This window comes from Calonectris borealis, chromosome 14 (genome assembly GCF_964195595.1).
Source record: "Calonectris borealis chromosome 14, bCalBor7.hap1.2, whole genome shotgun sequence".
Classification (NCBI taxonomy): Eukaryota; Metazoa; Chordata; class Aves; order Procellariiformes; family Procellariidae; genus Calonectris; species Calonectris borealis.
The window spans coordinates 15,577,750-15,588,987 of NC_134325.1; the positions used below are offsets into that span (position 1 = coordinate 15,577,750).

The 11,238-nt window shown below is 39.1% G+C and overlaps 1 protein-coding gene across 1 annotated transcript in view; it reads right to left on the bottom strand.

Moving 5' to 3' along the window:
* LUZP2 (leucine zipper protein 2) overlaps window positions 1-10,176 on the bottom strand; it is a 198,991-nt gene extending 188,815 nt beyond the window's left edge. The window contains exon 1 of the mRNA XM_075163293.1: window positions 9,751-10,176. Within this exon, the coding sequence (XP_075019394.1) occupies window positions 9,751-9,812 (62 nt within the window). The 5' untranslated portion in view covers window positions 9,813-10,176. The remainder of the gene's footprint in view (window positions 1-9,750) is intronic.
* Between the last annotated feature and the right edge of the window lie 1,062 nt (window positions 10,177-11,238).

An 11,238-nucleotide genomic window follows, 5' to 3' on the forward strand; every position in this document is an offset into this window, starting at 1 on the left:
GGGAACGTATATTCCTTAAACACTTAGTTCTGGTATTCATGTCCTGTATTTCTTCCTAGCTATTTCAGAAGCTATTTAAATTTTGTCAGTCTAGGTACATATGAAACAGGCAATACCACATACTATCACATTAAAACAGATAGAAATGCAAGTTTTTCCGAGTCCATTTGAAGAACTGATTAGTATTTCTTTAAAACAGATTTTACTATTTAGTTTTTACAGCAATTTAATTCTTTCTGCTTCCAGGAACAGATAACAATCTTCCCTTGAGCCAAAAGAGCTCCAGCTGAGTAGAAATTAGGGAAGGAACTAGGATGTTTGAAACAGGAACAGAGAGGTACGAGTTAAAGAAAAATATTAAATTAAACATCTGCTTTCATAAGCTTTCCTGAGCCAAATACAGCACACTTGTGTATACTGAACAGCAGATAGTTGTTTTACAAGTAAATAAAAAAGCAACTGCAGAGAAGTCTCTATTCACTATCTGTGCACTTGAGGAGTGTTTTTTTTTCATACGTCATTCATGTATGAATGCAGAGATTTCACAGAAAGCAGTATTTAAGACTGATTTTTCACCAAATTAAATAGCACAGGCTGCACTGATTGCAAAGTTAGAGATGCTTAATAAGGGAAACAGAAGGGAAGCTGCAACGCTGCCATGGGTTCTGACCCCCCCTCGCCCCATTGTCATGTAGGCACCATGGTTACAGATTCATTTCCCAAGCCTTACCATTTGCATTAAGCCAAATAACCTTATTCCTCAACTGAGTGAAACAAGGAAAGCTGCAAGGCTAGACTTCCTAGAAGCGTTCAGGATGGATTGCTAACAAACGTGACTATTTGGTATCCCCCAATACACGTCAGCATCTAAATAACAGTCTAATTTTCAAAGCATATAGCTCTCGTTTATGTTTAGATTTTCACAAGGTTAGCACAGCCAACGTGCTGTCCCCTTTTTAAATTCAAAAGGCATCAGATTAAACTCATTCGGCTCACTTAAAGAAAATCCACTGCAGATTATAGGTATTAAACCTTTCTAAAATGTCTGGTCCCTTGGCAAACCTTGGCTCCCTTCATGGAAGGAAGAACAAAACAAAACAAAACCAACAAAAAAGCCACAGTGCCTATTTTCAGAGGAGCATATGCCAGGAACTTATGTACTCTCTGTAGAATAGAGGGGTGGATCTGCAGTGGGGCTGATAGACTCTGCCAGTCACTAATAAGTAGTAAGAATACAAAGGCTATGTTGCATATTTTGGCACAGAAAATAAGAATTAATCAACTGATCGGTTTCAGCAAAGCAGTTCAAAGGTTCAGCTATTTACTAAACACAGTTGTTTGATTTGCACCCTGGCTGAGCTTCACCCCATCCTGAAAAATATTTCTTTACAAAGAAGCTGTAAGTGAAGCGGTAGTAAAATTAATTTTATTTCTCCATCTTGAAGTGAGACATTCTCTCTTTGCACATTGAGCACACATTTCATTACGTTACATCAGGGGGAAGAAACTTCCTCAACAGACAATCTAACGCCACCCAGAGCACAGCTGCTTTTCAGTCTTGTCAGTTCAATTTTTCCACACATTTTTTTCTTTTCTCTTCCTCATTCCAGTAAAACCTCACGTTTTTTTCCTTGTTTCCTGCCACAGGCTAGTCTGAAACAAACACATGACTGCAAAATCATTCAGACATGATGAGGATGGCATACATCAGGTGGACAAAGTGTGTTACTGTGGTTTTTGTCACTCTCGGTCCCCCGGTTCACCAAGCAGTTCTGAGGTACAGAGTCACAGCTCCTACTTCTGTAGTCATTCACATCAACAAAATCACAGAAACACCTGAAAAGCAGTATCAAGCATTGAGAATCCAAAAACTACACGGTACTAGTAAACAACCACATTTTGTTTATCATTTAAGGCACTAAGTAATTTGTCTCCCCCACTCCTACTACCAAATCAAGTTTTATAAAGACCCCTAAGAGCTACTGAAAATATATTAAAGGGTTATATTATAGTGAAATTACAGAGACTGTATCCCATCATAAACCTCTATTTGCCTGTCCTTTCACAGAAGGTGTTTTGATGCTCTCTAGGTGAGAAGATGGTAGCAAAACCAGTGATTACACACATTGTTGGGTAAAAGTGTGGTGGCCTGGAAGAAATTCCTATGGAGAAGTTAGAAGGATGTTCTGTTGCAGCTCCATCTCCAACTAAAAGGGAAAGGTGTCAGTTCTGCGATTAGACGGGATTCAGCAAATATGCGCTCGATTTTCTAAGTGCTGCAATTTGTCCGACAGGGGGTAAAATCTGCTTTTTAAACAGCTTCCACTTTCCTACTCAGCAAACGAGGAGCAAACCTACCTATTTCCCACAAGGAAATTGTGACCATAAAATTGACAAAATATGAGCATTCATAAATGAGAACAATAAGAATATGCAAATAGCTGGAAAAAATAACAATTTGGGTAAAATACACCAGCTGGCGCCATACTAGCTTTATCTTCCTAAGATAGCACATGGAGACAAAATACACCAGAATTTTTTGACGCTTCTCTACTCCTTTCCATAGAAGCTATCAATCAATATCAACAAGTAAGATATTGAGAAATTCCATACACACTTATTTCTTCAGCTTGTAAGAGTCATACACATTGACTTCTCTCATGATTCACCGAAGTATTGTTTGTTTCAACAAATACAGCAGAGATTTCAGAGGGAACACTACAAAAAGCATTACTAAGTTGATACACAGTAAAAGTAAAGATTAATAAACACGGGAGTGATATGAGGTAAGGTGTAAGATGAGTAAGTAACCGCACAAGAAGCAAAGGGAGAAAAATCTATAGTGGCACACAAAATCTGCTATTTGATGCAATGTCTGATTTATTCTTCAGCATTTCTAAAAGGTACACGCCACTCCGATATGTTTGAAATAGCAAATATAACAATACACATCTTAAACCTTTGCACAATATTAAGATTGAAGGATGGTATGAAATATCTTTATTCTTTCTGACAAACGTATTACTTTGTGTTCCATACAGAGAATATTTACAGATCTGACCCTTACAAGACAGCTGGCGCACCCATTCTGCAAAACTAGACGATGAGAAGAAACACTGTTTTTGACAAGTGGCATAAATGAGATTTATTTGTCTGCAGAGTGGTACATCAGAAGGATTGCTATCTGCGAACAGGTTTCTGTTAAATGTAGAAAATAGTATCGAACCCACACTCTCACAGAAAGAGGGATTACAAGTTTAGGTTAAGATATCCTTATATTCTGCCCTAGCTATAAATTAATAACTGACAAAGAAACAGGAAAGCGCCAGCATTATTATTTCTCTAAACGCAAAGAATACATTAAAATGTCGAAAGTAACTCCACGGCAAGTCTCCTGGCCAGAAATGCATTATACATTGCATAACAAGCAGAATTCCAACTGTTCTATTACATTAAGACTGAATTCTAGAGATCCTCAAGCTTTACCTGAGATCACATGGAACTTCAAGAATATTTTAACTGTAGATCAGATCAAATCTAAAATAAGTCTTTCCTGAAGGTTACAAAAGTTCTTAGCAGCATCCTTTCTTCCCCTCCCCTCTCTTTTTGTCTTCTTCCTTTCAGATTCCAGAAATCAGAAACATAAATGACAAAACATCACAAAAGAATCTCTTCTTAGTATTTCTGGCCAAACTGAGAAAGACTTTCTTTCTGGATTCCTAATTTAGGTTGCTGAGCTTAAATTTGTGGAACACTTTCAAATGTTTTAGCACAGATAATAAGATAACATAGCAAGCATACCACTTCCAAGGGCATCATTCTTAACCAAAAATTAGCCCTATCATAACAGTAGAAAATCCCATAAAATTTAAAATTTTTTTCAAAAAAAAAATATTCTCTCCCTCCCCTCCCTCCCACCCCCCCGCCAACTGCAAGACAAACAGGTAGAATGAATGTGTGGCTGCCCTATTGTAGAAGGGGTGCAAACACGGAGAAGCAAGTCTATTATGTGAGGCTAGCATTAAGAATATATGTGTATATACACACACATATTCTTCTATGCATATATTGTGCAGTTCAAGTACAGGGATTCCCAAACTAGCTTTAAGCAATCTCATTCTGATGCCAAAGAAGTCCACCTACAGGAGGTTCTTGTTTACTTTTCTACACAAGTTAGAGGTACCCTACCTACCTGGTTTAAAAGCTACCTTGAAAATTTCTGCACTATAGCACAGCCTGCAGATTCAACGTGGCCGCGTACTCTAAGGAAGTATGGTTGGCGACTGCACTTGTTCCAAGAAAAGGGTCTCTCATTTTTCCATTGCCAGTTCTGTAGTCCAGCACCTGCACCCCTGAGGCCATGGGCTTCATGCAGGGGGAGAAGGAGAAACAGATGTAGCTCCTCCTGCCTACACATCTGGTGGTTTGGTTTGTTGGTTGGATGGTTTGTTGGGATTTTTTTTGTTTGGGTTTGGTTTTTTGTTTTTGTTTGGGGGAGTGGTGCTTGTTTGGTTTTTTTTGTTTTTGTTCTTTTTAAATATATCACTGGAGCTCAAACCTTTTCTCCCAGAAGAAGGAAAAGGCTTTGTTTCACCAAGTAGCTTCTCGTTTGCTGTATTAGGCACTTGCTTGTAAGTCATCAAAATAAAGCCATCAAGCTAAACACATTGCTTGAAATAATGGAGTTGTGCCACTGGTAAATGTGTCCCATTATGTTTAAACACAGTCCACAACAAAGCGCATGCTTCTTCAGGTAGAGTAAGGTCACAAGCCACATGCTAAATGCCACTTCTGTACCTCAAACATGAGTCCTTACAAGCCATTAACCAAACATGCATCATCATCCACACTGATAGAAATCAGAAAGCTTTCATGGCCCAGAAAACTCAGACAGCAAAAGTAAGTGTGAAAGGAATTCTAAGCAGGAGACAAATGATAGAGTTAATGCCCCTGCACCTCTGGAAGAATTCAGAAAGCACAACATTAAGACAGTCTGTTATCCACCAAACCTACAGCAAAAATCCATCCTCTGTTCTGCTAAAGAAGTAGTCTACTACTGCACCACAGAGTTCACCTTCAATCACGGGGAAAAGGAAGGACGCTGCTGGACCTCAGCCTGAGATCTCAAGAGTGAGAATCGCTTTTGGCTACCTGCTGGAGCATGTAACAATGGTGTGGCTACAGCCGAGGGTGTAAGCTCACAGTAAGCCTCGTTCTTCCACCTCGAAGTCTAGGAAGGGGCAGGGTTCCCTCCATTGTCACATCAGTCTACATGAAAAACAGTACTTTCAACATCATTATAGCCCAAACAGTGTTTCTAAGATAGGAAAGAGCTTAAGAACTAGAAAAAAGTATTTTCAACATTTCCACCCCCATGAGTATAATAATGTCAAAAGATGTTCCCCTTTATCTTTCCTCAAGTCTCAGGCTGAGTCCTTCACGCACCTTTATCTGAGAGGATGGAAAGATATTAGTATTTTCATATTGCTTAAGAAATAATTACCAAACCCAACAAACGTAAAGAAAATAGTCGACCTTGAAAATATGTCCAGGGAAAAAGTAAGCATTTAAGTCAGGTTCTCATGTTTAATAAGGTAAGTGAATTCATTATATTTTTATCACTTCCAACAATAGACCTCCACCAGATCAAAACCCATACCTTCATTAAGCAACATCCACCTACCAGAAATGAGCACACTACTTTTATCCTGCTATAAAACACAGAGGTGGCATTCTTCTGAAGCCAATGAATTACAGATTGCTTTGTAACATCAAAGTAGTAAAATTGCCAGTGAACTGCACTTTAGAAAAAATGACCACCAGCCATTTCTCTGCCATTAAAATAATATAAGTTCTGCCTTTTACAGCCCTGTTGTTTGTACATTCATTTGACGAGTTGCTGTAGTAGTAATATTATTATTGTTATTAAGCTGCATCTTGTTGGGTTTATGGTCCTGTTCTCAGCTATAAAGCATTCTACTTCAATCAAATTATTCAGTGTCTTGCACCTTTGTCACATTTCATATGTGGACAGAAAGGAATTAGCTGTCATAGAAAAAAAGGAAAGCTTTGTTTCACATCAAGCTTCTTCTAAGGAGTCAAATTTTTGTCATTTGGACAAAAAAAATTTGTCAGTGAGCAGAGATTAAAGTATCCAGCCATTGAATGGTAATGTTGAAGTAATATTCAGAAAAACTCTCCTTTTAGCTAAAAGCAGGAAAATGTCATTAGACAAGGTGATCTGGACCGCAGATCTTAGTTACTGATGCCAATGACTGTTTTCATGCAAGCATTCCCTTCTACAAATAGTTTTCCAGTCAGAATGTTCAGGTGTCTGGGGCCACAAAAGCGTGCAGAATCAGACCCTGAACTTATTATACACTATGTGCGCTCATTGAGCGCTCAGTACAGTGGGAGTCATTTCTGAAGTCGTATGAAAAAAACTACGCTGTCTTCAGCATAACATGAAAAAAGTAACATGTACACAACCATCACATTAGATCTGCCAGAACCAAGATGTCCAAGGAATATAGAAGTGGACAGGAAAACACAAACTTCAGAATAGTTTTACCAAGTTAAATTCACCTTCAAAAATCTGTTCTTCTTAACTTTTTATGAGATTGACTTTACACCAGTAATTTTTACTTATTCCATCAAAACATATGTAGTTAACTGGACAGGCAAACACACCTCAATCTTGTTACCTCTTTGGCACTACAACCAACTAGAAATACGATTAAGAGTAATCATTGTGTCTCAAAGCCACACCAAAACCGAGTTTAGGCAATACGGAAAAGATCATTCATTTCAAAAACATGAACTTCCTGTAATTTGATAGGCATTTGGTTCATGCATGTGCTTTTAGACCCTGCTGAGAAGTTAGCTGCATACAGTTCTGAACATCAAAAGTTAATAATGAACGCAATCTTAAAAGTGACAGCTGTGTATTTTCCTCTTTTTAACGATACTATAAAATAAGAAAACTCGACATGCTGTGTTAACATAGCTGAACTCATCAATTCATATTTGTTTACAATTAGGCTTGGAGACATGCTGAGGTCTTCCAAAACTATCACCATGACATGATGCAAAGAAGATAGCATCACCACATGACAAGGAACAAAAAGCAGCAGCTGTCCACCTCTGCAGCAAGTGCTGTGCTCACTGATTTCAGCACCAGTGTATGAAATAGAGATACTGTGCTTCTGTACAAACTTTAAAAAAGAAAAAAAAAATCCTCATGATGGAAAACTTTCTGTCTGCAAGGTTGGTGCTTTACGTTAGCTAAGCAATTTCACACAGCAAGATATTAGACGCTGCTTTTTGCAAACACAACTGCTCCTGCAAGCCTGCTCTGGGTCCAACCAATGAATTAACCACATGTTTACAGGAAATACTAACTGCCACAGACAGAATTGCCTTCTGCTGAAGGAGATTAAAGCATAACCCCTTTCCAGTAGATGGCATATTGATAGCACTATATCATTTTTCAAACTTCCACCATGTGCTGTTGAAAAATTACTCTATGTTCTACACAACCAGTTAAAAATCAAGTGACTGAAAGCAAATGCTGAACAGAGTAGTCCAGGACTTTTATAAATCTCCAACTCTACAGCAGAGTTTCAGTCTCCTTTTTAACAGGATGACCAATCTGATATCAAAAGCAAAACTTCACTTTGCAACACGTACTGTACTTGGGTGGAATTTTAACTGGAATTTCTCTCACATTGATCATTTTCATCCCTCAATTACATAAGAACATAAGTCATCATGTGCCACAAAATTATACTCTTACGAAAGTATACCCACTCCTCAGAGTCATACTGTTCATAATCAGTATTCACACGCTAACTTTAACTTCTTCATATTATTTCCAACTCTTTTTTGAAAGGTGAGGAGGGACTTGATTTTTTTTTTTTTTTTACAGTTATCAAGAATGAGCTACAGTTCATTTTTCATACAGGTAGTATTTTCTCAAGATGAGGCATCTGCTTTTAGGGCTTTACACTAGATACCTTGTCCCAGTTTAGTCCCCTGAATGTTAAAGTACTTTGTAAGACACTTCATAAAAACAATAAAATACGAGAATTTAGAATAGTTTTCCACATCTCGTTTCACTACAGTTTAATCTGCACAAGCTCATGCAAGATAGACACCTGCATCTGCAAAAGCTGGCTTGGTGCTTCCTCCCCTTTTTAACTCTGGCATAATTTAGCAAAGAACATATCACTCTTAAATGAGTGTAAAATTATTAATCCAAATTGACAAGAAGTTTCACCCTTGACTGCTAGTGAATGTTTCCTTAGACCACTTATTAAATCAGAAGGGATAATTATTGAATCACAATATATCACAATTTTCCTCCAAGTTTTACATTCCAAAGAGCATCAAAGTGGTTTGTATGGACTGGCACTGTAGAGCCCCTAAATCAGAAGTGTTACAAAAAAAAAAGTACCCCTCCCTCACCAATAACAACGCCCTCCGAAGGAGTAAAGTAATTGAAGCATTCTGATATTCCTGATTTCTCCCTGTATTCGGGGCTTTTACCACTCAGAGATTTTCACAGTTATTATTTGCCTGTTTGAGTATGTGCAGAGATGTGCTCCTGCTGCACCTGACTTTGAGTACTCAGCAGGCACACACTTTTTTTTTTTTTTTTTAAGTCTCAGTAAACAATTAAGGCTTAAAACATGCAGTGCTTCTGCAAAAAGCTGCTTCGATGCTGATTCTACAGGAAGAGACCAAGAATAAGGGAAAAGACACATTTCCCTGATAAATGTACATGCATATATCCTCTGGTAACATGCTTTATAGACTTAGTAACAAGTACCCTATAAACTTCTAACACAGCAGAGAAATACCACAGACTAAATTTGGGCTCAATTTTCTGATAAGGAACTGGAAGTTAAGAAGCCTGAACGGAGAGCCGTGACATTATAACAGATCTGCTCTGTACCCAGCATTAACTTTCCATCTGTGTACATCAAGACAACGGGATAGAGTGTCTCAGCTTTATCTTTTCTTTGCTGAACATGTTAGGTCTACAGCATGGAGAATATACTATCTCTGAGCAACTGAGCAGTACGCATTATCTTATCAGAACACTGCATGGTCAGAACAGGTTTTATTTTTAAGCTGCAATAGATTTTGTTCATATTTTCCTCAGTGATTTATTACACTTGCACAGAAAGGAATGCTTCTAGATTGCAGCAACTTTTTAATACGTTTCCTGGCATTGAGATAACACTGCAAGATCTCACCTGCGTTTCACAGTAAAAAAAGGTAAGCCCTAGGTCTATGTTCAGGTATAGAAACGCAAACTGAGATGAGATTGTTCAAGTGTTTATTTTTTGCACTCTATAAGGGAAACGTTAGCATGTTCTCAGTGTCAGCTGTTTGGCTTCCTTATTTCCAACGAAGCAGAGTCTATCTGCTATTACTGCTGTATATATATAAAGCTTATATTTGTTACTGTCTTGCTACATCACATGAGCTGTGGATCAACTTATAGAGGGAGCAGCTCTTTTACATTATAAAAAAAGGCTAGAAAGACCAAGACAAGACTCAGTATCTTTCAGAGGATCGGGAGGGGGAAGGGGAGAGGCAAGAATCAGAGGAGATATCTGCTCTGAACTTACTACCCCAGTAAAAGCTGAAATCTGTATTATTTCTCTTGAGAGCACTGAATCTAAAAGAGCAAACAGCAAACAAAACAGGAGAACTTCAAGCAAAATAGCTCTCGGTACTCACCTAGCGCTGAAGACCAGTGCAGGAAAGAGAGGCAGCAAGTAATAAGCAGAGACGAATTTCATACTGGAGCTCCTCTGATCTGTTCCGTTCCTCACTATCCTCTTCGCACCCTTTCCCCCTCTTCGTCTCTTCCTCCAGCAGCTCCTGAGCCTCGCCTTGCCTGGGGAGCTGCCCGCCCTGCTGCGGGAGGGTCCTAGCTCCGCCGGAGCAGGCAGACCAGCAGACCGAGCAAGGAAGGGAGCTCCGAGGGGGATCTCAGCTCCGGGAGTGATGTCACGAGCGGAGCGAGCTGCCGCTGCCGCTGCCAGCCCACGGCCCGGCCGCCGGGAGCTCCCCGCGCCGGCTCCGCCGTGTCCGGGAGGATGTGCTGGGACTCGCCGCCTGAGCGGCGGCCGGGGAGGGATGAGCGCACGGTGCCTGGCACTTCGCTCTGAGGTTACAGCAGCACATAGCTGAGAAATTCTTCCTGGGGGGGGAAAAAAAAAAACCCACACCAAAACTACAGTGAAAACACCACCAATATTTTGCAGTTAGTGTCTTTATTTGAAGTGAATCTAGACAAGATTGATGGTAGAGGCAGGAATTGTTTCAAGCAGGCGTCAAGTTACAGAGCAGCCTGCCGCTACAGCTGGAAAGGTATCATTTCTGCAAAGCAAGAATTCACAAGTTACTATTTCAGTTAGGTATTCATTCACCCCAGAACCACATCAAGTTGAAGGTAAGAGCAGAAACAGCTTCCAAAATGGTATTTTGAAACATTGATGTCATCTCTGAAAGCCCTTCCTCACCTGAAGCCACTGATAAGACCTTCAGAGCCATTAAGACTGTTTTTCCTGCTTTCCATGTTTGTATTTCACCTGATCTTAATCTTGATTTAAATGAGTCAGTGTTGGTTAAAGATGGTTTCAGAACATAAGTATTCCCTACCTTGCCAGAAGCGAAGCTCATCTGATGGCAAATCATATGAAAGTATAACATTTTAAGCAAGAATCATCTTTCTGTGCAATACAAACAAAAAACCCCAAACTTGTCTACAAGTGAATGAAGTGTGATCATTACAAAGACAGAGTTTCGGTCATCTATGTGCTTGTCTGGTCAAATGAAGGGCATCCAGAAACTACATTACACATCACATGCATAAAACAAAAGTTTCCATAGTTTAAGCTGGTGTGTCATTGCATTCAACTATTTATTGAGGAGTAATTTTGGATTCCATCAAAGCAAATAGAAATTCACTGTTTGAAATGAATGGAAACCTTTTTGAAATTAGTATAGACCCTTAATAAGACATTCACAAGGCATACAATTAGAATTAATAAATTAAATTATTTGTTACATTCTTCAGTAACGAAGTGAGAGGGAGGGAAGAAAAAAGAAGAAAAAGAAAAGGCAATGTACATAGCCAAAAAGGAATAAAATAATGTATTTCTGACTCTTCTTCCTTGTGTCCCAACTCCAGTATTATTTTTTTCAGCACACCTGGCAGCG